At 47.2% G+C, this 26175-nt stretch overlaps 2 protein-coding genes across 3 annotated transcripts in view; both read right to left on the bottom strand.

Annotated features, from left to right (window-relative positions):
* The window catches only part of alg14 (ALG14 UDP-N-acetylglucosaminyltransferase subunit), a 101487-nt gene extending 75556 nt beyond the window's left edge, over window positions 1–25931 (bottom strand). For both annotated transcript variants that reach the window (XM_038793897.1, XM_038793896.1), the window contains exons 1-2: window positions 25711–25931; window positions 17011–17162 (exon numbers count right to left, since the gene is read on the bottom strand). In XM_038793897.1, the coding sequence (XP_038649825.1) occupies window positions 17011–17162; window positions 25711–25855 (297 nt within the window). In that variant the 5' untranslated portion in view covers window positions 25856–25931. The remainder of the gene's footprint in view (window positions 1–17010; window positions 17163–25710) is intronic.
* LOC119964431 (dihydrofolate reductase-like) lies at window positions 15572–17000 on the bottom strand. Its single transcript, XM_038793898.1, is given in 2 exon segments — window positions 15572–15837; window positions 15839–17000. Coding segments are annotated over 2 exon segments (576 nt in total). The 5' UTR covers window positions 16271–17000; the 3' UTR covers window positions 15572–15693.
* Window positions 25932–26175: the final 244 nt, after the last annotated feature.

Genomic DNA, 26175 nt, shown 5'->3' on the forward strand with positions numbered 1-26175 from the left:
GACGACACAAAGCTGAGTGGAATGGTGAGCTGTGAGGAGGATGCAGAGATGCTTCAGTGGGATTTGGACAAGTTGAGTGAGTGGACAAATGCATGGCGGATGCAGTATAATGTGGATAAATGTGAGGTTATCCACTTGGGTAGCAAAAACAGGAATGCAGATTTCTATCTGAATGGCTGTAAATTGAGAGAGGGGAATGTGCAACGAGACACACCAGTCAGTGAAAGTAAGCATGTAGGTGCAGCAGGTGGTAAAGAGAGCAAAATGGTAAATAAAAGTAAATTACTGCAGATGCTGGAATCGGAAACAAAACCAGAAAGTAGTGGACAATCTCACCAGGTCTCAGCATCTGTGGAGAGAGAAGGGAGCTAAAGTTGAGTTTGGATGACTCTTTGTCGAAGCTACTGAGAACTGGAAATTGGGTCAGATTTATACTATTGTGGGGAGTGCGTGGAGCAGTGGGGCTGGATAGGGGACTAGCGATAGGTAGAGATTGACAAAGATGTTGTTGACAGAAAGACAAAGGGAATGTAAACTGGGGTATTGAGGCTAAGAAGGATGCTGATACTGTAGTGGCACATAACGAGATTAGAATGTGTGAATGGCTGAACAAAGGTGTGCAGTATGTCAAAGGGCAACTAGGAACACGGAATAAATGGGACTAATGAGAGGTGGGTGGGGAGAGGGGGACAATGGTGAGGCGAAAACCGATGAATGGAAGAAATGAAACTGATATGGGGCTGGTTTAGCACAGTGGGCTAAATAGCTGGCTTGTAATGCAGAACAATGCCAGCAGCGTGGGTTCAATTCCCGTACCGGCCTCCCCGAACAGGCGCCGGAATGTGGCGACTAGGGGCTTTTTAAATAGTAACTTCATTGAAGCCTACTTGTGACAATAAGCGATTATTATTATTATTATTAATAAATAAAAATGGGGTGAAGGTTGAGGAGACAGTTCACAGTCTGAAAGTCTGAAGTTGTTGAGTTCAATGTTAAGTGTGGAAGGCTGTAATCTGCCTATTTGGAAGATGAGGTGTTGTTCCTCCAGTTTGCGCTGGGCTTCACTGGAACACTACAGCAGGCCAAGAACTGAGATGTGGGTGTGAGAGCAAGGCAGTGAGTTGAAAAGGCAAGCAACAGGGAGGTCTGAGTCCTGTTTACAGACAGGCCGAAGGGGTTCTGCAAAGTCTCTCCAATATAGAAAGAGTAGACTGCATTGGGAACAGCAAATGCAATAGACCAGATTGAAGGCGGTGCACGTGAAGTGCTGCTTCACCGGCAAAGAGAATTTAGGGCCTTGGATGGTGAGCAGAGAGGAGGTAAAGGGGCCGGTGTTGCACCTTCCATGATTGCATAGGGAGGTGCCATGAGAAGAGGGTGCGGTGTTGGGGCGATGGAGGAGTGGACTAGATATCCTGGAGGAAACTGTGGGTCCCTGTGGGATGCTGACAGGGGGAAGTGAGGGAAAGATGTGTTTGGTGGTGACATCATGCTGGAGTTGGCGGAACTGGCAGAGGACAATTCTTTAAATGTGGAGGCTGGTGAGGTGAAGAGCGAAGACAAGGGAGACCCTATCCTAGTTCTGGGAGGGAGGGGAAAGGGGTGAGAGCAGAGGTGCGGGAGATAGATTGGACACGGTTGAGGGCCCTGTCGACCACAATGGGTGGGAAACCACAATTAAGGAAGAATGAAGACATGTCAGCAGCACCGTTTTGGAAAGTGGCATCATCAGAACAGATGCGACGGAGGTGAAGGAACTGGGAGAATGGGATGGAGTCCTTACAGGATGTGAGGTGTGAAGAGCTGTAGTCGAGGAAGCTGTGGGAGTCGGTAGGTTTGTAATAGATATTAATGGACAGTCTATCCCCAGAAATGGAGATGGAGAGGTCAAGGAAGGGAAGTATTGGTGATGGACCAAGTGAAGGTGATAGAAGGCTGGAAATTGGAAACAAAATTAATACATTTTTCCAGGTCCAGACGGGAACATGAAGCGGCAGCAAAACAGTCGTTGATTTACTGATAAGAGTTGTGGGATGGGGCAGGAGTAGGATTAAAACAGGGAATAGGGAATGTTCCACATACACCATAAAGGGACAGGCAAAATTAGGACCCATGCAGGTGCCCTTTGGTTTGGAGGAAGTGAGACATGTCAAAGGAGAAACAGTTCAGTGAGAGGAAAAGTTCAGCCAGACGGAGGAGAGTGGGAATTGTTCAGGCCTCTGTGCTGAGGAAGAATCGGAGAGCCCTCAGGCCATCTTGGTGGGGAATGGAGGTACAGAGGGATTGGACATCAAAGGAAAAGAGGCGGCGGTTAGGGACGGGGAACTGGAAGTTGTTAATATGATCTAGGGCATCAGATGATATAGGTGGGAAGGGACTGGAGAAGAGGAGAGAGTACAGAGTCAAGAAAGAAAGGGTCTGTTGAGGCAGGGTCAGATTTACACGATGGGCCTACCAGGACTGTCGTGCTTGTGGATTTTGGGGAGGAGATAGAAGCTGTCTGGGGTTTAGAGATTTTGAATTTGGAAACAGTGGAGGGAAGATCTCTAGAGGAGATGGCAGATGGTATGTTGGCCTTCATAGCGAGAGGATTAGAGTACAGGAGAAGTCTTGCTACAGGGCTTTTGTGAGACCAGACCTGGAATACTGTGTACAGCCTGTGGTCTTTTTATCAGAGGAGGGATGTTTTTGCTATAGAGGGAGTGCAGCAAAGGTTTACCAGAACTGAATCCTGGGATGGCAGGACTGACGTACAAAGAGAGATTGAGTCGGTAAGGATTATATTCACTGGAGTTCAGAAGAATGAGAGGGAGATCTCATAGGACTAGATGGATAGATGTAGGATGTATGTTCCCGATGGCGGGGGAGTCCAGAATCAGAGGTCGCGGTCTAAGGATACAGGGTAAACCATTTGGGACTGAGATGAGGAGAAATTTCTGCACCCAGAGAGTGATGAGCCTGTGGAATTCGCTACCCCAGGAAGCATTTAGTGCTCAAACATTGTATGTTTTCAAGAAGGAGTTAGAGATAGGACTTGGGGCTAAAGGGCTCAAAGGATATGGGGGGAAAGCTGGACCAGGTTACTGAATTGGATGATCAGCCATGATCATAATTGCTAGCCTCTGGCAGCTGCTGAGTAAAGAGTCAAGAGATCTGCTCCTTTTCCCAAACACCTTTAATTTTCTTTTTTAAAATAAATTTAGAGTAGCCAATTCATTTTTTCCAATTAAGGGGCAATTTAGCATGGCCAATCCACCAACACTGCACATTGTTGGGTTGTGGGGGCGAAACCCACGCAAACACGGGGAGAATGTGCAAACTTCACATGTGACCCAGAGCCGGGATCGAACCTGGGACCTCGGTGCCGTGAGGCTGCAGGGCTAACCCACTGCGCCACCGTGCTGCCCACCTTTATTTTTCTTTGAAGACTCAGCACCAAACTCTACCATCACATCACATGCCCCAAAGGCCACCTGTAGCCTCTTTACACATCAGTGCCAATTATTGAATCAATGAGACATCTCATTGGAATGTTTCTGAACCCATTCCTTAACAATAATAAATGGAGAGAAAGAGATGGAGTTGAGCGTGACACATCTCCCCCTCGCAGGAGATGGAGTTGATGAGAAGGCAGAGTTTCCCCAGAATAAAACGAACAGCTACCTATTCACAGGTTTTACTTTGTCTGCTGCAGCACTCCATTAGGCTATGGCCCACCAATAGAAAATCAAACGTGAGGATTTTTAAAGGGTCTTTAACGTTCAGCCCGAACTCCACAACACCCATTGCAGCCTTGGAACTTGCGAGCCCAAAATCTCATCTTGTGACCCCACTGGGAGGGGTGGGGTGGGGGAAACTGTTGTGATGCACAGTTTGAGAAGCCTTGAAATAGACCATTGACAACCCGGCGATCAATGTTGAACAGCTCCATCAACCGAGCAATTCAAGGCTGTATACAGTTTAGCACAGGGCTTAATCGCTGGCTTTGAAAGCAGACCAAGGCAGGCCAGCAGCACGGTTCAATTCCCGTAACAGCCTCCCCGAACAGGCGCCGGAATGTGGTGACTAGGGGCTTTTCACAGTAACTTCATTTGAAGCCTACTTGTGACAATAAGTGATTTTCATTTCATTTCATTATTCATGACCAGAGACAGACCCCCTGCAATCACCCAGTAAATGGCTGGGAATGGTCTTCTGCACATCATTTGCACTGTGGAACTGTCCTCCACTCACTGCAGATGGTTGGAGAAATTACTTTATCAGAATTCCCTGCTTTTATTGGGAGAAGTTCTTGCAGTTTAAGTGATGAGATGGATTTGGTGCAGCTCCTGAAGACTCTTAACGCTGACCCCACAAATAGAACAAAATGCTGCAGGTGCTGGAAATCGGAAATAAAGAGAGAAAATGCTGGAAATACTCAGTAGGTCTGGTTCGCACTTTGGGTCTGTAACCCAACACAAGAACTGGGAGAGTTAGCAACGCAATAGCTTTTGAGTAGGTGAAAGGGAGGAGGGTGGGAAGAAGAACAAGATGAGGTGGCACGGTGACACAGTGGTTAGCACTGCTGCCTCACAGCGCCAGGGACCCGGGTTCAATTCCGGTCACGGTCTGTGTGGAGTTTATACGTTCTCCCAGTGTCTGCGTGAGTTTCCTCCGGGTGCTCCGGTTTCTTTCCACAGTCCAAAGATGTGCAGGTTAGGTTGATGGCCGTGATAAATCGCCTCTTAGTGTCTGGGATGTGCAGGTTAGGTGGGGCTATGGGGATAGGGTGGGGTGGACAGGGTAGTGCACCTGGGTAGAGTGCTCTTTCGAAGGGTCGGTGCAGACTCGATGGGTCGAATGGCCTCCTTCTACACTGTCGGAATTCTATGATTGAAGGTGTGTGATAGGGTGGAAGTCAGGAAAGGTTTGATGGTGCAACGTGCAAGGGACTGATAATGGGACACGTAAAGAAATCAGAGATATGCCCAGAGGAGACGCGAGTGACAGGATAACTGCATCCAAACTCAAAACCATACAATCCCTACGGTACAGAAGGAGGTCATTCAGCCCATTGAGTTTGCACCGACCCTCTAAAAGACATCCTACCGAGACCCAATCTCCCACCCAATTCCCGTAACCCCACCTAGGAGCAATTTATAATGGCCAATCCACCTAACTGCATATATTGGGACTGTGGGAGGAAACCGGAGCACCCGGAGGAAACCCACGCAGACACAGGGATAAAGCGCAAACTCCGCACAGTTACCAGAGGTCAGAATTGAACCCGGGTCCCTGGTGCTGTGAGGCAGCAGTGCTAACCAGTGTGAAATAAAGAAAATAAACAAAAGGAGAAAACAAAAACAGCACATAAAATCTAAACAGAATGGTGACAGAGGGGATTATCTAAAATGGTGGAACGCAATGTTGAGCCCAGAGGCTGTAAAGTGCCCAGTCGGAAGATGCGGTGCTGCTCATCGGAAGATTATAGCAGGCCAAGCTCAGAAAAAAAATCAGAGCAGGAGCAAGGTGAAGAATTAAGATGAAAATGGGCAGACTTTAGTTTAGTGGGAAGCCACCCCACCTCCAATTTACTGGTCGCCACAGTCCAGCCAATAAACACCCTGGTATTCATGCAGCTAACCCCCAAATGATGATATGCTGCTATGATGATCGAGAGACATCCAGATACAATGCGGTTGGCTTTTGAAGAAAACAAAGCTCATTTTGATACGTCAACCCGGAGGGATAATGATAACGGCTTCTCCTGTCACAATGGCGATTTTACATATGTGAAGAGATCACGAGGCCGGCCTATTTGGTCAATCAGTCTGGATCGGGTGACGGATTAGGTGCAAACAAAGGGCAGACTGACCCTGCCTGTCTGTCCTTCCCATTCCCATTCAATGTCACACAAGCAGAGTAGAGTCTATCCCAGGAAGCAGTCCCCAAAGACATCTTTCCAGCTGCGCTGTCCCAGACACATTTTGTATAATTTTTAAAAAAAGAGATTTATATGACCCGATGCAGGACAGATCACCGATCGGTTGAGTACAGGGAGTCCTGAATCTCTCAGGCTAAGACTTCTGTCCGTGCACCAATTTAAAGACACTCTACCCGTTTCGTTTTCCAGAGATGTTACTATTCCCGCCCTCGCCTGTGCTTGGGCAGCCAGGCAAACAGGATTAAAGTTCCATTTGACGTAGAACGTGATTGTTCGCAAAAGCAAGAGTCGGGAAAGTTACTAATCAGACAACATGGGGGCTAGTTCAACTCACAGATCATTTATTTTTTTTCAATAAATTTAGACTACCCCAATTCATTTTTTTTTTCCCAATTAAGGGTAATTTAACGTGGCCAATCCACCTACCCTGCGCGTCTTTTTGGGCTGCGGGGGTGAAACCCACGCAAACACGGGGAGGAATGAGCAAACTCCACACGCGCAGTGACCCACAGCCGGGATCGAACCCGGGTCTTCGGCGGCGCGAGGCAGCAGTGCTAACCACTGCGCCGCCGTGCCGTCCGATCATTTCTTATTGTTAGAAAACAGAAAAGAGCTGCCCTTCTTTAGCTCAAACCTCCTCTGAATGCACAAGAAAACAATGGCCCTTTCTAAAGAATAGGAATATTGTAAAAACGAGTGCTATATTCAGGCAGGGAATAGTTGTGTACCAGACAAGTATCTGCGAACAATCTGATCACTGAGTTAAATTGGAGGATAGCTACGGCAGTGAGGATGCAGGGGGCACCCGCTGGGTGATTAGTTGGCCATAGGGACTGTTGTGTCCCACAATGAAGTAAGCGGATGACATATCAGCATGGAAAAACTCAGTCATTCATCACCAGGCACATTTTGTTGAACTATGAGCTAACCGAGTTGGGAATGAATAATATGTAACCACAGAGAAGGGGGAGTAAATTGTGCATTATTTTCATCAAAAAACATTTAAAACATGGGCAGCAATCCTGATATGACCTCAACAGACCGTTTACTCCAGCCGTAGAGTTATTCCTCTTCAATTCTTGGATTTCCCCCAGTCACGCTCCTCTTTTTTAAAAATTAATTTAGACTACCCAATTATTTTTCCAATTAAGGGGCAATTTAGTGTGGCCAATCTACCTATCCTGCACATCTTTGGGTTGTGGGGGTGAAACCCACGCAGACACGGGGAGAATGCGCAAACTCCACACGGACAGTGATCCAGGGCCGGGATTCGAACCTGGGTCCTCAGCGCCGTAGGCAGCAATGCTAACCATTGTGCCACCGTGCTGCCCAGTCACGCTCCTCTGATGGTGCAGCCGCCGGTGTGCTGGCCTCCAGCAATGTTTCCGTCTCACTCCCCGTTTCTAACAAACGAGGGAGTGGCACACTGTTGCAAAAGGTGAGCATGCAAGATCCCAGGGCACTACTTTGAGAAAGAATCTGGACGTTCTCCCCAGTGGCCGAGCCAACCATTCAACCCGCCCAAGTTATCAAGAACAGATTGTCTGCTCCATTTCCCTCCACGAGCTGCTCCGGTCCGTCTGGTACAGGTACATCCACAGTGCTGTTGATTGCCATTCGGTACAACCAGAGTGGCTTGCTTGGCCATTCCAGAGGGCAGGTGAGAATGAACCACATTGCTGTGGATCTGGACAGAGACAGGCGCAAGCAAGAACGGGCAAGGGTGGCAGATTGCCTTCCTCAAAGTAGTGAGGCAGAATGCGTTTAATGACAATCCGGCAGGTATAATAATAATAATCATCTTTATTATTGCCACAAGTAGGCTTACATTCACACTGCAATGAAGTTACTGTGAGAATCCCCTCATCGCCACATTCCGCTGCCTGTTCGGGTACACGGAGGGAGAATTCAGAATGTCCAATTCACCTAACAAGCACATCTTTCGGGACTTGTGGGAGGAAACCAGAGCAAACCCACCAAGACATGGGGAGAACGTGAAGACTCCGCACAGACAGTGACTCAAGCTGGGAATTGAACCCGGGACCCTGGTGCTGTGAAGTAACAGTGCTAATAACTGCGCGACCATGCCACCCCATAGCCGAGGCTGGCTTCCTTCCAAAATTCCCGATTTGGTAATAAAATTTATATTCCACCAGCTGCCATGGCAGGGTTTGAACTGGTGCCCCCCCAGAGCATTAGTCAGGGCCTGCTGGGTTACTAGTCCAATATCATTACCACCACGTTACCATTCCGATGTTTCTGGGAGGTTGCTGTGCGCAATCTGGCTGCCACCTTTCCGTACATGACAATGACTACACAACAAACATAACCGACTGGCTGTAAAGTTCATTGGGACACCCAGAGGCCATGCAAAGCGATCTAGAAATGCCAGTCTGTCTTTCTTTGTGCCTTGTTTAACAGGCACTGTCGATATAAACTGGCTGTACTGTATGTCCTCCCTCCTGTAGCTGCTCTGCAACGCCATCACTGGCAAGATGATGAAATTACATCAGTTCCCAATGCAAATGTGGAATTGAGAATTCATAATACTCATGTACAATAAGGACCGAATGCACGAATGTATGGGGGCAGACCGGATGGGTCGAGTGGCCTACTTCTGCTCAGACTCCTTGTGGTCTGTTGCATCTTTTAGAGTGCCCAATTCTTTTCTTTCCCAATTAAGGGGTAATTTAGCATGGCCAATCCACCTACCCTGCACATCTTTGGGTTGTGGGGGTGAGACCCACGCAAACACGGGGAGAATGTGCAAACTCCATATGGACAGTGACCCGGGGCTGGGATTGAACCCTGCTCCTCAGTGCCGTGAGGCAGCGGTGCTACCCACTGCGCCACCGTGCCACCCGATGGTCTGTTACATCTGCTTGCTCTGATCAATAATTCCCATCTTCTAATCCCACTTTGTCTAAAGGCTATACTCTGCTTCCACTCCTTGAGAGTTAAGTTAATCTATAACAGAGGTATGCGAACATACTTTGAGATTTCCATTTGATATACTTAAAAGAAAAGTCAAAAAAAGAATATATAAGCGCCAACGGAAGATAAAACAGCCCGTATACTTAAAACCATTATAGTAACATACAGCCGTGGCTTAATACATTTTGTCAGGAAGGTTTGGCACAGTTTGAAGAACATTGTTTGACCTCACAATTTTCCAGGAAAAATATTGTGAACTTCTGACCCTCCTGCGTTACCCTGCCAAAACAAATGTAGGAACAATTTGATTCCATTTGTAAAGCACGAGTTCACAATGAGAAAACGGCAAGACCATTTTACTTATGGCTGAATTAACTGCAACCATCAAGTGGTTTAAAACCAGAAGAGAAATTTCCCTTTATGTCCTGGCCTAAGAAGAAATGTTCGTGTACATATACATTCTGAGTTCATATACCATGAAACAGAGAATGTCAAGGTGATGTATAGTTTTCAGCTGAAGCAACACTAAAAGGTGAGGATTCGAGCACACGGCTGTAATAGTCCCACGTTTAATGTTGGATATTCTGGCCTCATTGTTCTCTTCCAAAAAAATAACATTTGGGGAAGGATAGAACTGGAGGCAATCTATTTGCAAAAACAAAAATACTACTTTTTCAGATTTATTTAGAGTTACACACTGCTTGCAACTCAACAAGTAGTTTTAGTCTGTCTTTATTTATAGATGATGTGGAGATGCCAGCGTTGGACTGGGGTGGGCACAGTAAGAAGTCTTACAACACCAGGTTAAAGTCCAACATGTTTCTATCAAACACTAGTTTTCGGAGCACTGCTCCTTCCTCAGGTGAATGAAGAGGTGGATTCCACAACCACATATATAGACAAAGTCAATGATGCAAGACTATACTTTGAATGCGTGATTTTGCAGGTAATTAAATCTTTACAGGTCCAGGCGGTGCGACTGGAGAGAGGGATAATCACAGGTTAAAGAGGTGTGAATTGTCTCAAGCCAGGACAATTGGTAGGATTTTGCAAGCCTAGGCCAGATGGTGGGGTGGTGAATGTAATGAGACATGAATCTAAGGTCCCGGTTGAGGCCATACTCATGCATGCAGAACTTAGCTATCAGTTTCTGTTGGGCGATTCCGCGTTGTCGCGCATCCTGATGGCTGCCCTGGAGAACGCTTACCCGAAGATCAGAGGCTGAGTGTTCCCCGACTGAAAAGGAACATTCCTGCCTGGCGATTGTCACGCGATGTCCGTTCATTAGTTCTCACAGCATCTGCATGGTCTCGCCAATGTATCACGCCTTGGGACATCCTTTCCTGCATGAGGTAGATAACGTTGGCCGAGTCGCAAGAGTATGTACTGCGTACCTGGTGGCTGGTGTTCTCACGTGTAATGGTGGTGCCCATGTCAATGATCTGGCATGTCTTGCAGAGATTGCCACGGCAGGGATGTATGGTGTTGTAGTCGTTGGTCTGAAGACTGGGTAGTTTGCTGCAAACAATGGTCTGTTTGAGGTTGCACGGTTGTTTGAAGGGGTGTGGGGATGGCCCTGGCCAGATGTTTGTCTTCAGCGATGATGTGTTGAAGGCTGCGAAGATGATGTTGTAGTTTCTCCGCTCCGGGAAAGTACTGGATGACGAAGGGTACTCTGTCGGTTGTGTCTCGTGTTTGTCTTCTGAGTAGGTCGGTGCGGTTTTTTGCTGTGGCGCGTTAGAACTGTCAATCGATGAGTCGAGCACCATATCCCGTTCTTACGAGGGCATCTTTCAGCGTCTGTAGATGTCTGTTGCGTTCCTCCTCGTCTGAACAGACCCTCTGTATACGGAGTGCTTGTCCATAGGAGATGGCTTCTTTAATGTGTTTAGGGTGGAAACTGGAGAAGTGGAGCATCATGAGGTTATCCATGGGCTTACTAGGGGCAACTAGAGGCTTTTCACAGTAACTTCATTGCAGTGTTAATGTAAGCCTACTTGTGGCAATAATATTATTATTATTTCCTCTGCTAAACCGGGTCACTTTTTAAGGATATCAACACAATTACACTGTGCACTTTCGCCTGGTACACTGCTGGTTTGTTTAGCTTTCTGCTGCAAGTACATGAATTTTCACACCTGAACAAAGAACAAAGAAAAGTACAGCACAGCCTCCTACATCTCCTCTAAACTTTGCTCCTCGCACCTTAAACCTATGCCCCCTAGTAATTGACCCCTCTACCCTGGGGAAAAGGCTATCCACTCTGTCTATGCCCCTCATAATTTTGTAGACCTCTATCAGGTCGCCCCTCAACCTCCGTCGTTCCAGTGAGAACAAACCAAGTTTATTCAACCGCTCCTCATAGCTGATGCCCTCCATACCAGGCAACATCCTGGTAAATCTCTTCTGCACCCTCTCTAAAGCCTCCACATCCTTCTGGTAGTGTGGCGACCAGAATTGAACACTATACTCCAAGTGTGGCCTAACTAAGGTTCCATACAGCTGCAACGTGCCACCTGCAACCTTTTTGCCTCAGATTTCTGTATTGGACGATGTAATCGGGCAAGAAGAAGGAACTTGCATGAGTGCAGAGTCTCTCATGACCATGGGGGAGGGGCCCAAAGCACTTTGCAGGCAGTTAATAACACTTGAAGTGCAGTTATTGTTTTAAGGTAGGGAAATGAGGCAGTCAATTAGCACACAGCGAGGCCCAAAGGAGCAATGAGGCAAATAACCAGACCACCCGTCACAGTGGCTTTGATTAGTGGCGACTTTGAAAGTCACCAATTTAGCCTGATTTTTTTGGGTCGCAAACAGCGCATTTTTCTGAAGACGCTCTCTCAAAACGTGGCGATATTGGCCGGATATTTCCACAATGCAAAGGTCCAAAAACCACCGCATTGTGGTTCATTCTTGAAGACAGTTGCTGTTGGGACCATTTTGTTACACTTATAGAATAATCTTGTGCCGCTGTGGATTTTCAGTTACTTGTGTGGCAGCTGTCCACTCCTGACGGACAAGCTTTTCATTGCACCACCACAGACCGGGTTGGCCTGGTCTTGGAGGACATGCCCGCCAGATTGGGCCTTTAGCAGGTAGTGAAGGAACCAACGAGAGAGGAAAAAACAACAACTTGACCGACCTCATCCTCACCAATCTGCCCATGATATTCTTGGTAGGAATAACCACCGTCGCATAATCCTCGCAGAGATAAAGTCCCGTGTTCAGATTGAGCATATCCTCCACCACGTTATGTGGCACCGTCACCGCGCTAAATGGGACAGATTCAAAACATATCTCGCAGCTCAAAACTGGATACCACTGAGGCACTCTGGGCCATCAGTAGCAACAGAATTGAATTCAACCACCAGCTATAAATTGATGGCCTCGAACAACCTTCCCTCTACCATTAACAACAAGCCAGGGGACCAATCCTGGTTCACTGAGGAGTGCAGGAGGGCATGCTAGGACCAGCAGCAGGAATACCCGAAAATGAGGTGCTGATCTGGTGACGCTACAACATGACTACTTACATACTAAACAACAGAAACAGCAAGAGATAACTAAAGTCAACCAACAGGTCAAATCAAAGCTCTGCAGCCCAGCCATATCCAGTTGTGAATTGTGGTGGGCAATTAAACAACTCATAGGAGGAGCGGGGTCCACAAAGATCCCCATCCTCAATGATCAGTGCAAAATGTAAGACTGCAACATTTCAACCCATCGTTAGCAAGAAGTGCTGAATCATCATGACAGAGTGTGGCATCAAGGAGTCCTGGAAGTCATCGGGGGAAACTCTCCACTGATTGGAGCCACACCAGCACAAAAATGATGGCTGTGGTTGTTGAAAGCCCATGATCTCAGCCCAGGACATTGCTGACATTCCACAGGTAGTGTCCTAGACCCAATCACCTTCAGCTGCCTGGACCAGAAGGTCAGAAGTGGAAATGTTCACCAATGATTGCACATTGCATGTTCTGCAACATTTGCGAGTCCTCAGATAACGAAGCAGTCCATGTCCAAATGCAGCAAGATCTGGACAATGTCCACGCTTGGGCTGACAAGAGGCAAGTAACATTTGTGCCACACAAATGCCAAGCAATGATCATCTCGAACAAGAGAGAATCAAACCATTGCCCCTTGACTGAATGGCATCACTATTGCTAAATCCCCCACAATCAACATCTTGGGGGTTACGACTGACCAGAAACTGAACTCGGCCATATATTGAAATATATTACTGTGCCTTCACTATCGCTGGGTCAAAATCTCTTCTTAACAGCACTGCGCGTGTACCTCCACCGCATGGACAGCAGCGGTTCAAAGCAGTGCCTCACTACCATCTTCCCGAGGGCAATTAGGGATGGACAAGATGCTCTCATTCCATGAAAAAGATTTTAAAAAAAAGATAGTGATCAGAAATGTTTGTACTTTTTGTTGGCAAAGTTTGCTAGGTTACGGATGCGCTTCTTATCTTGTGAATCAGAAACTGACTGTACTCAAAATAAATCAACGAAGCAAGGCAGAGGGAGAATGCAAAACATTTACAATCCTCCGTCTCAGCGTCTGCTTCAAACATTACAACCACACCATAGGCACCACTGCTGCCATCTGGTGGCAGGACAGTAACTCAAACTTTTCACTAAATTACCCTGGAATACAGCAGTCTGAAACTGGAAAAATATAATGTTTAACTTTGGTCCTCAAACTCTTCATGCTAGAAAGGCAACAGCGCTGAGACGCGGGTTCCATTCCCAGCTTGGGTCACTGTCTGTGTGGAGTTTGCACGTTCTCCCCGTGTCCGCGAGGGTTTCCACCGGATGCTCCAGTTTCCTCCCACAAGTCCCGAAAGACGTGTACCCTCCACAATACCCATTTCTCCATTGTTAATTGAATGTTAATTATAATTTTTAAAAAATATAAATTTAGAATTTATTTCCAATTAAGGGACAATTTAGCGTGGCCAACCCATCTGTCCTGAAACCCATGCAGACACAGGGAGAATGTGCAAACTCCACACGGACAGTGACCCAGAGCCGGTATCGAACCTGGGACCTCGGCGCCCTGAGGCAGCAGTGCTAACCACTGCGTCACCGTGCTGCCCAGGAAGGAGGATGTGATGATGAGGTAGACTATCATCTGTATATGAGTAGTTCATCATCTGTCATGCTGTCCATGCGGTTGAAATTCTATGATCTGCATGTGTATTATAAGTCATTTGTTAACTGTTGTAATTCTACCATCCGACCAGCAGGTGGGGAGAGTACGGAGTCCCAGGACCCGGGATGAAAAGGTTCAGTGGCGATATGGGGGGGGCGGGGGAAGTTTTTTTACACAGAGGGAGGTGGTGGTCTGGAATGCACTGCCAAGTAAGGTGGTTGAGGCAGATAAGTTAGCGACCTTTAAGACTTATCTAGATAGACACATGGACAGATGGGGTATAGAAGAAGATAATTGAATTTACAGTGCAGTAGGAGGCCATTCGGCCCATCGAGACTGCACCGGCTCTTTGGAAAGAGCAACCGATCCAAGTCCGCACCTCCACCCTACTCCCATAACCCAGTATCCCCACCCGACACTAAGGGCAATTTTGGACACGGAGGGCAATTGAGCATGGCCAATCCACCTAACGTGCACATCTTTGGACTTGTGGGAGGAAACCAGAGCACCTGGAGGAAACCCACGCAGACACGAGGAGAATGTGCAGACTCCGCACAGACAGTGACCCAAGCCGGGAATCGAACCTGGGACCCTGGAGCTATGAAGCAATTGTGTTAACCACTATGCTACCATGCTGCCGCAAAAATATAGGTGGTTGTCTAGATAGGACACGTGATCGACACAGGCTTGGAGGGCCGAAGGGCCTGTTCCTGTGCTGTACTGTTCTTTATTCTATAAATACATTTGTCGCTTTGCTGTCTATCACTTGCTGCTTATGCTGTTTGGCAGTCCAGTGTTGGAGCTTCACCAGGTTGACATCTCATTTTCCGGCATGCCTGATGTTGCTGCTGGCGTGCTCGCCTGCACTCTTCATTGAACCAGGGCTGATCTCCATGCTTAGTGGTAATGGTAGAGAGGGGGATATGCCAGGCCATGGGGTTGCAGATTGTGGTTGAATACAATTCTGCTGCTGCCGATGGCCCACAGCGTCTCATGGATGCCCAGTCTCGAGTTGCTGGATCGATTCGAAGTCTATCTTATTTAGTCCAGTGGTACTGCCACACAACACAATGGAGGGCATCTTCAATGTGAAGACTGGACTGCACCGCCACAAGGACTGTTCAGTGGTCACTCCTATCAAGGACCCCCAGGGCAACTCCCTACCGACTGTCCACCACTGTGCTGCCACCTCTGCTGGGTCTGTCCTGTACGATGGCAGAGGACATACCCAGGGATGGCGACAGTGTGATTCTGTGAGTATGACTACATCAGGCTGTTGCTTGATCATCTGTGAGACAGCTCTCCCAGCACTGACACATGCCACCAGATGTTAGTAAGACAGTTTTGCAGGGTGAACAGGGCTGGGATTACCGCTGCCCTTTCTGGTGCTTTGGTCGACGCCTTGTGGCCCATCCACTTTCATTCCTTTGAAACAACCGTGCGGCTCGCGAGGCCATTTCAGAGATCATTTGAAAGTCAACCCACCACATCGCTGCGAGTCTGGAGTCACATGTAGGCCTGACTAGTCAAGGTTAGCAGATTTCCTTCCGTTTTTTTTTAAGATTCTTAGTTATTTTTATTTATTCCATTTCTAAAAGGTAATTTCACATGTATTAAGAGCTTTAGACATTTGGGAAGAACAACACAAATGCACCTATATGCAGCATTTTCTTAAGCTATGCCTGGGTGATCCTTTCATAAACCTCAAATCTATACCAAATCCCATTGTCTTCCTGAACATCTGTAGGAACATCAGGGAACTTAGGAAGGAGTTTATACTTATTTAGATAGATCTCCGGTATGAAGGTATCGCTCTCAAAAGTCCTGAAGGATACGAGACATAAAAAGACGATGTGACATTGGACTTTCCATGGCATCCATGTAGAGGCTGCTGCCACCTATTATCCACACAAGTTCCACCTTGTCCCGCATCTCCGGTGAATCCAGATGAGCCAGCGCCGACTCCAGATCATGTGCCAGATAATTTGCTCCTTTCGGCAGCTCCTTAAGCTCTCTGCTTAGTACAATATTTATTCGGTTTTTAAGGGGCCTGAACTTCTCAGGAATAGAGAACCACGTTTTCCTTCCCGTGACGACAGCATTGCATTTCCCTTCTACTGTTGGTGCGGTGGTCATCTTCTGGAAATACTTGAGTTCTTTGTTCAATCTAATCGGATACCAGGGAAAGTTTCCATCTTTGCCGATCCCCATGTTCGGGCAGACAGCTACGATACAGTTCATCAAGCGGGGCATCTTTCTGCTTTGAGACCAAGAGTCAAACCCAACCACGAACTTAAATTCGCAGATTTCCTTCCCTGAAGGACATCAGTGAACCAAATGTTTTTTTTGTACAACAATCAATGATGGTTTTTCATGGTCATCATTAGATTTTTAATTTCAAATTTTAAAAATTGGATTATAATTCACAATCTGCCGTGGTGGGATTCGAACCCAGGTCCTCGGAGGAGTACTATGGGTCTCTGGATTACTATTCCAGCCCCCAATACCACCAGCTCCCCTCCAGGTATTGTTACTCCCATCCATCCATCACCGAACAGGCCTCGACCACTTTCCTGCTGGCATCAACCTGGCTGAAGAATCTCTGCTAGCTCAGCGGCTGTGGGGTCCCTCACGGTCAAGGCCACCCGCCTCTGATGTCCACATATGGGTCATATTTCTAGCACAGCCTGCTGCATCATAAGTAGGAGTAAGAACCTAACATTGATTCGCCGTCTTTGATAATTTACCCACAGGGTTAAAGAAGAAATCTTCCAATTCCTGCAACCCATTGCCTACCAGGGACCTCTGCTGGAAAAGGTCATGGTTGCACCCATACAAAACAGGCATTCATATTGGGGCGTCAGGCAAAGACATCATCGGGTTTGGTGGTGATCGTTTGGGTTCTCCTGTCAGCAGACAATACCACAATATGATGGGAAATAAGACACAGCAATTGCTTACGGCTATACCGCCCAGTCTATATTTACACTTACCTGAGGCTCAGTATTTCCTTTGCTTCGAGCAGCCTCAAGGATGCGAACTCTCTCAGCACTCATCATGTCAGTGTTCGCAATGACATAGTGCCTGGGGGCATATGATGCAGAGAGGCTATCTACCAGCCTCAGGATTTCCGTGGTGTGTCCACCTGCAGAAAGATTCAGACATGAAACTCAATACTCGGTTAAACACATCATAATCGAATAGTTTTGCCACAGGAGTCCTGGAAACACTCCAACAACCCACATTTATAAAGCCCCTTTAACGTAATGAAATCAGCCAAAAACACTTCACAGGAGGAACAATCAGACAAAATCTGACACAAGGTGGTCCAGACAAAGGACAGAGTATAACGGGAGAGATAATGGAGGCTTGTCAGAAAGGTACAGCAATAATCATGGGGGATTTTAATCTGCATACAACTAGGAAAAATCAGATGGGCAATGGTACTGTAGATGGGGTGTTCATAGAATGTTTTGGGATAGTTTCTTAGAACAGTACGTTCCTGAGCCAACCAGAGAGCAGGCTACACTGCACCTAGTCTTATGCAATGGAATAGGATCAATTAATGGCTTCATAGTAAAGACGCCCTGTAGCAATCAGAATTTTACATTTTCATAGAATTTACAGTGCAGGAGGCCATTCGGCCCATCGAGTCTGCACCGGCTCTTGGAAAGAGCACCCTACCCAAGGTCCACACCTCCACTGGAGTTTGAGGGAGAGAAGAGTGGGTCCAAGACTAGTATTTCAACTTAAATAATGCCAATTGTGAGGGCATGAAAGCAGAGCTGGCTAAAGTGACCTGGCAAATAAGGTCAGGGGACGAATGAGAAAATGTTGGAAAATCTCAGCAGGTCTGGCAGCATCTGTAGGGAGAGAAAAGAGCTAACGTTTCAAGTCCGATGACTCTTTGTCAAAGCTGCTTTGACAAATATGGGCTGGGCGGTATAACGTTTCGAACGTGACATCACTGTTTAAATAAGGAGGTAGGCAGAGAGCAGGAAATTATAGGCCAGTGAGCTTAACTTCGGTAGTAGGGAAGATGCTGGAATCTATCATCAAGGAAGAAATAGTGAGGCATCTGGATAGAAATTGTCCCATTGGGCAGACGCAGCATAGGTTCATAAAGGGCAGGTCGTGCCTAACTAATTTAGTGGAATTTTTTGAGGACATTACCAGTGCAGTAGATAATGGGAAGCCAATGGATGTGATATATCTGGATTTCCAGAAAGCCTTTGACAAGGTGTCACACAAAAGGTTGCTGCATAAGATAAAGATGCATGGCATCAAGGGTAAAGTAGTAGCATGGATAGAGGATTGGTTAATTAATAGAAAGCAAAGAGTGGGGATTAATGGGTGTTTCTCTGGTTGGCAATCAGTAGCTAGTGGTGTCCCTTAGGGATCCGTGTTGGGCCCACAATTGCTCACAATTTACATTGATGATTTGGAGTTGGGGACCAAGGGCAATGTGTCCAAGTTTGCAGATGACACTAAGATGAGTGGTAAAGCGAAAACTGCAGAGGATACTGGAAGTCTGCAGAGGGATTTGGATAGGTTAAGTGAATGGGCTAGGGTCTGGCAGATGGAATACAATGTTGACAAATGTGAGGTTATCCATTTTGGTAGGAATAACAGCAAACGGGATTATTATTTAAACAATAAAATATTAAAGCATGCCACTGTGCAGAGAGACCTGGGTGTGCTAGTGCATGAGTCACAGAAAGTTGGTTTACAGGTGCAACAGGTGATTAAGAAGGCAAATGGAATTTTGTCCTTCATTGCTAGAGGGATGGTGTTTAAGACTAGGGAGGTTATGTTGCAATTGTATAAGGTGTTAGTGAGGCCACACCTGGAGTATTGTGTTCAGTTTTGGTCTTCTTACTTGAGAAAGGACATACTGGCACTGGAGGGTGTGCAGAGGAGATTCACTAGGTTAATACCAGAGCTGAAGGGGTTGGATTATGAGGAGAGGTTGAGTAGACTGGGACTGTACTCGTTGGAATTTAGAAGGATGAGGGGGGATCTTATAGAAACAGATAAAATTATGAAGGGAATAGATAGGATAGATGCGGGCAGGTTGTTTCCACTGGCGGGTGAAAGCAGAACTAGGGGACATAGCCTCAAAAAAAGGGGAAGTAGATTTAGGACTGAGTTTAGGAGGAACTTCTTCACCCAAAGGGTTGGGAATCTATGGAATTCCTTGCCCAGTGAAGCAGTTGAGGCTCCTTCATTAAATGTTTTTACGGTAAAGATAGATAGTTTTTTGAAGAATAAAGGGATTAAGGGTTATGGTGTTCGGGCCGGAAAGTGGAGCTGAATCCACAAAAGATCAGCCATGATCTCCTTGAATGGTGGAGCAGGCTCGAGGGGCCAGATGGCCTACTCCTGCTCCTAGTTCTTATGTTCTTATGAATCATTGATCCAGCTTCTCGGCCTGAACAAAGGCTCACGCCTCCTCCGGGGATTCAAAGTAATGGTGCCGGTCCTTGTAGGTGACCCACAGAAGCGCCGGCTGCAGCATGCCAAACTTCACCCCCTTCCTGTGCAGTACCGCCTTCGCCCGGTTGTACCCGGCCCGCTTCTTCGCCACCTCCGCGCTCCATTCCTGATAAATGCGAACCTCCACGTTCTCCCACCTGCTGCTCCTCTCTTTCTTGGCCCATCTGAGCACACACTCCGGGTTGACGAATCGATGAAACCGCACCAGCACAGCCCACGGAGGCTCGTTAGCCTTGGGCCTCCTCGCCAGCACTATGGGAGGAGATACGCGGCGGTGCCGGAGGAGGGACTGTTGAGGGAGAGGCGCAGCCTCCAGGCCGAATTCGACCTGTTGACCACCAAGAAGGCGGAGGCGCAGTGGAGGAAGGCCCAGGGGGCGATTTATGAATACAGGGAAAAGGCAAGCCGGATGCTGGCGCATCAGCTTCAGAAGTGGGACGCAGCTAGGGAGATCGGGGGAGTTAAGGATAGGGGAGGGAGTGTGGTGCAGAGTGAGGTTGGCATCAATGGGGTCTTCAGGGACTTTTATGAGGAACTGTATGGGTCTGAGCCCCCGGTGGAGGAGGGAGGGATGGGCCGCTTTCTGGACCAACTGAGGTTCCCGAAGGTGGAGATGGGACTGGTGGTGAGGTTAGGGGCTCCGATTGTGCTGGAGGAGCTGGTCAAAGGGATAGGGAGCATGCAGGCGGGGAGTTTTACAAAGAATATGTGGACCTGTTGGGCCAGTTGCTGGTTAGGACCTTCAATGAGGCTGGGGGGGGGGGGGTGCCCCCGACGATATCCGGGGCACTGATCTTGATCTTGAAGCGGGACAAAGATCCCCTGCAGTGTGGGTCTTACAGGTCGATCTTGCTGTTAAATGTAGATGCCAAGGTGCTGGCGAAGGTCTTAGCCATGTGAATTGACCCCGATACAGTTTAAGGTGCTGCATAGGGCACACATGACCGGGACCAGGATGAGCCGGTTCTTTGGGAACGAGGACAGGCGAGCTAGGTGCTCAGGGAGCCCAGCAAACCACACCCATATGTTCTGGGCATGCCCAGCGCTGGAGGAGTTCTGGGAAGGCGTAACGAGGACAGTGTTGAGGGTGGTAGGATCCAGGGTCAAACCGGGCTGGGGGTTCACAATATTTGGGGTTGCAGAGGAGCTGGGAGTGGAGGAGGCGAAAGAGGCCGGCATTCTGGCCTTTGAGTCCCTGGAAGCCCAGCGGAGGATTCTTCTTCAGTGGAAGGATGCGAGGCCCCCAAGCATGGAGGCCTGGATCAACGACATGGCGGGGTTTATTAAATTGGAAAAGGTGAAATTTGCTTTGAGGGGGTCGGTGCAAGGGTTTTTTAGGCGGTGGCAACCGTTTCTAGACTTCCTGGCAGAACGGGGGGGGGGGGGGGGGGGGGGGGGGGGGGGATGTGATGAGGAGTTATTTTCTACTTTTGTTGTTCAATACTGGGGGACCTGAGGGGGTGCACATATTTGCTATGTTTGCTTTGTGTTTTGACAGGTGTTAATTTATTATTTATGTACAGGGGGAGGGGGGTACTGGGGTGTTTTGTTTTGTATTTAATTCTATGGGGTTCTTTTTCCATTCTGTTGTTGATATTTTGTGAAAACTTTAATAAAAATTATTTTAAAAACAAAATACAGCAAGTGAGTGTGGGGATTTTATAAGTAAATATAAGGAGATCGCTGATGAATTGAACAGGTATTTTGCATCGGTCTTTGCTATCGCAGATACAAGTAACATCTCAGAAATAGGTGTAAATCAGGAAATGGAAGGGAGGCAGGAACTCAGGAAAATTACAATCACCAGGGAAGTGATCGAGCAAATATTTGGGGCTGCAGGCTGACAAGCCCCCGGGTCCTGACAGACTTGATCGTCGGGTCTTTTAAAAAGTGGCTCCTGAGATAGTTGATGCGTTGGCCTGAGTTTTCCAAAATTCCCTACAGATGGGTAGATTCCATTAGATGGCAAAATAGCAAATGTAACTACTTTACTCAAAAAAGGAGGGAGACGGAAAGCAGCAAATTAAAGGCCAGTTGCTTTAACCAGAAAATGTTAGAAGCTATTATCAAAAACATTACAGCAGGAAACTAAGAGAAGAGAAGTTCATCATAATCAGGCAGAGTCAACATGGCTTTGTGAAAGGGAAATCAGGTCTAACCAATTTATTGGAGTTGTTCGAAGAAGTAACATGTACTCTGGACAAAGGTACGTTACTATGGAAAAGGAAAGCTCAGGTGTAGAGGGGAATATATTGTCATGGATAGACGATTAGATAGCTCACCAAAAGTACAGAGCAGGCATAAATGGTTCATTTTCTGGTTGGCAAGATGTAACAAGTGGTGTGCCACAGGGATCACTGCTGGGGCATCAACTGTTTACAATGTATAAAATGACTTGGATGAAGGGACCAAAAATATGGTTACAGGTTAAAAGAGGAAACCAAACCTTGTGTTTGGGGATGAATAATCAAGGTTTAAAAAATGGCTACAGGAGCAGATGTTCGTGATATCTTGGAGCTGGGGGGTGGTGACTCTGAAAACACACCAATCAGTAAAAAAGATATCATTAATTGTGGGCAGCACGGTAGCATTAGGAATAGCATAATTGCTTCACAGCTCCAGGGTCCCAGGTTTGATTCCGGCTTGGGTCACTGTCTGTGCGGAGTCTGCACGTCCTCCCCGTGTGCGCGTGGGTTTCCTCCGGGTGCTCCGGTTTCCTCCCACAGTCCAAAGATGTGCAGGTTAGGTGGATTGGCCATGCTAAATTGCCCTTAGTGTCCAAAATTGCCCTTAGTGTTGGGTGGGGTTACTGGGTTATGGGGATAGGGTGGAGGTGTAGACCTTGGGTAGGGTGCTCTTTCCAAGAGCCGGTGCAGACTCGATGGGCCGAATGGCCTCCTTCTGCACTGTAAATTCTATGTAAATTTTCTGATGACACAAAGATAGGCGGGAAACTAAGTTGTGAGGAGGACATGAGGAGGCTACAAAGGAAGGTAGATAGGTTGAGGGAGTCGGCAGAAATCTGGCAAATGAAGTGTAATGTAGGAAAATATGAAATTGTCCATTTTGGCAGGAAGAATAAAAAAAGCTTATTATCCAAATGGTGAGAGGTTACAGAACTATGAGATACAGAGGAATATGGATGTCCTTGTGCATGTATCGTAAACAGTTGGTGCACAGGTACAGCACGTAAATAGGAACACTAATAGAAATTTATCATTTATTGCGAGGTGAATTGATTACAGAAGTAGGGAGGTTATGCTTCAGTTGCACAAGGCTTTGATGGGACCATGTATAGATGTAAATGCATTGGAAGCATTTCAGAGAAGGCTTACCAGACTAATACCATGAATGAGTGGGTTGTCTCATGAGGAAAGGCTCGGCTTGATTTCGCTGGAGTTTAGAAGAGTAAGAAAAGGCAACTTGGCTGAAACCGTTAAGATCTTGAGGAGCATTGACAGGGTGGATGTGGAGAGGATGTTTCCTCTTGAGGGAGAATTTAGAACTCGGGGTCACGGTTTAAAAGTAAGAGCCACCCGTTTAATACAGAGCTGAGGAGAAATGTTTTCTCTTGGCGGGGCATGAGCCTTTGGAACCCTCTTCCTTAGAAGGCAATGAAAACAGAATCTCTAAGTATTTTTAAGGCAGAGCTAGTTAGATTCTTGATTAACAAGGGGGTGAAAGGTTATCAGGGACAGACAGGATTGTGGGCTGAGGTTACAATCAGGTCAGCCATGAATGGTGGCGCAGGCTCGATGGGCTGAATGGCCCACTGTGACGAACGGAGGTCTTTAGGAATATTGGATTCGGAATATTTGGCTATTTAAGGGTTGAAAGCCTGAGGTTGTGGTGTGTTTGACTGCAAAGCTGGCTTTGACAAAGGGTCATCTGGACTCAAAACGTTAGCTCGTTTTCTCTCCTTACAGATGCTGCCAGACCTAATGAGATAGAACATAGAACAGTACAGCACAGTACAGGCCCTTCGGCCCACGATGTTGTGCCAACCATTTATCCTAATCTAAGATCAACCTAACCTACATCCCTTCAATTTACTGCTGTCCATGTGCCTGTCCAAGAATTGCTTAAATGTCCCTAATGACTCTGACTCCACTACCTCTGCTGGCAGTGCATTTAATGCACCCACTACTCTGTGTAAAGAACCTACATCTGACATCTCCCCCATACCTTCCTCCAATAAATGTCCCCTCGTGACAGCTATTTCCGCCCTGGGGAAAAGTCTCTGGCTATCCACTTTATCCATGCCTCTCATCACCTTGTACATCTCTATCAAGTCACCTCTATTCCTTCTTCGCTCCAGTGAGAAAAGCCCTAGCTCCCTCAACCTTTCTTCACAAGACATGTCTTCCAGTCCAGGCAGCATCCTGGTAAATCTCCTCTGCACCCGGGCAGCACGGTGGCGCAAGTGGTTAGCACGGATGCCTGACGGCACCACGGTCCCAGGTTGAATCCGGCTCTGGATCATGGTCCGTGTGGAGTTTGCACATTCTCCCCATGTTTGCATGTGTTTCGCCCCCACAACCCAAAGATGTGCAGGGTAGGTAGATTGGCCACGCTAAATTGCCCCTTAATTGGAAAAAATGAATTGGACTCTCTAAATTTATAAAAATAAATCTCTTCTGCACCCTCTCCAAAGCATCCACATCCTTCCTATAATGAGGCTACCAGAACTGGACACAATATTCCAAGTGTGGTCTAACTAGGATTTTATAAAGCTGCAGCAAAATCTCGCAGCTCTTAAACTCAATTCCCCTGTTCATGAAAGCCAACACACCATACGCCTTCTTAACAATCCTATTAACCTGGGTGGCAACTTTGAGGGACCTATGTACATGGACCCCAAGGTCCCTCTGTTCCTCCACACTTGCAAGAATCCTGCCTTTAACCCTGTATTCAGCATTGAAATTCTACCTTCCAAAATGAATCACTTCACATTTATTTAGGTTGAACTCCATCTGCCACTTCTCAGCCCAGCCCTGCATCCTGTCAATGTCCTGTTGTAACCTGCAACAACCCTCAACACTATCTGCAACTCCACCAACCTTCATGTCATCAGCAAACTTACTAACCCACCCTTCCACTTCCTAATCCAAGTCATTTATAAAAACCACAAAGAGCAGAGGTCCCAGAACAGGGACACCAGTGGTCACCGACCTCCAAGCGGAGTACTTTCCATCCACTACCACTCGCTGTCTTCTTTCAGCCAGCCAATTCTGTATCCAGACAGCCAAATTTCCCTGTATCCCACGCCCCCTAACTTTCTGAATGAGCCTACCATGGGGAACCTTGTCAAATGTCTTACTGAAATCCATATACACCACATCCACTGCCCGACATTCATCAACATGTCTCGTCACATCCATTTTCCAGCATTTTCTCGTTTACCAAGGAGGTGAACTACTGGACTGACACCACAGGAAAAAGCAAAGGCTGTGTCACGGTCTGCCCAGTAACAACACATCCTGAGGAGGAAAGAAACACAGTTCACTCTTTCTCACCTAGCTGGGGGAACTGGCTCCCCTCAATTCAATCTCTAGGGCCTGTCAGAACAAAGGTCTGTTAACCATGGTGCGTTAAGTGACACAGCTTCAACACACCATTTCAGAATAGGACCATACTCTGATATCCATAATTGAACCACAACATTTAACTATCACCCTTAAGTGTCACTAGGGAAACAGGAGTGCAGAGGAGATGGGGAGCTAAATTAATACACGTTCATTTGTCAACATACAACATTTCCTTGCAATTAAACATGACTATTGATATCAAAACATATGTTAAAAATGAATTGTGTGCTTTCTACACGCGGTTAATAATTTAAAATAAAAGACTGATTGTTTTCTGATGGTTAGCTCCCAATATCTGTGTGCAAAGATGTTATAATCCTTCATCAGCCCCAGTGATATTTACACAATGGCTATTCTGCAGACAATCCAGAAATTCATTGCATGCGAATATTATATTTAGCCAGTAAGATAGAAGTTTAATAGTTGTTTTGCAGCATGGATCAGAACCGGAGAGCGGAATTGCCTTTTTCTGTGTTCCCAAACCCTGAGCTCAGGGTTGATGTTTACAGAAATTGCATTCGCTTCCGGGTTCCCTTTCCTTTACAAACATGGACAGAGAGCAGCAGCAGCTCTCACCCTGCTGGCTTCCTGCTTCTCAAATCAGCTTACCAGACCCCAGCACCACCAGGACGCTGACGGCGCCCTGCCCGCCCGCTTTGCCAGCTCCATTCCTCCTGAGAACCAGCAAAGCACTCGCAACGAGAATGCAGCCCAGAGCAAAGAGCGCAGCGCCGGTTCCACAACACAAATCCATGGAGCGGGGAGCTGCTGTCAATCAAACCCCGCGCAGCCGCACTCGGCAGCGCCAACACCAGCCCTGGAGCTGCTGTCAATCAAACCCCTGCGCAGCCGCACTCGGCAGCGCCGACACAGGAGCTCTGGAGCTGCTGTCAATCAAACGCTGAACGCAGTAGCACTTCACACACTACGGGGTCTCAGCGGGCGCTGTACGGCGGCCTGGCACAATTCGAAATCGCGTTAGGAATAGAAATGGTTTTCTGAGTCCAGGAAAGAGTACACCTTTCAAAAGCAGATTATTGGATTGGATTGGATTGTTTATTGTCACGTGTACCG

Source organism: Scyliorhinus canicula, chromosome 4, assembly GCF_902713615.1.
Source record: "Scyliorhinus canicula chromosome 4, sScyCan1.1, whole genome shotgun sequence".
NCBI lineage: Eukaryota > Metazoa > Chordata > Chondrichthyes > Carcharhiniformes > Scyliorhinidae > Scyliorhinus > Scyliorhinus canicula.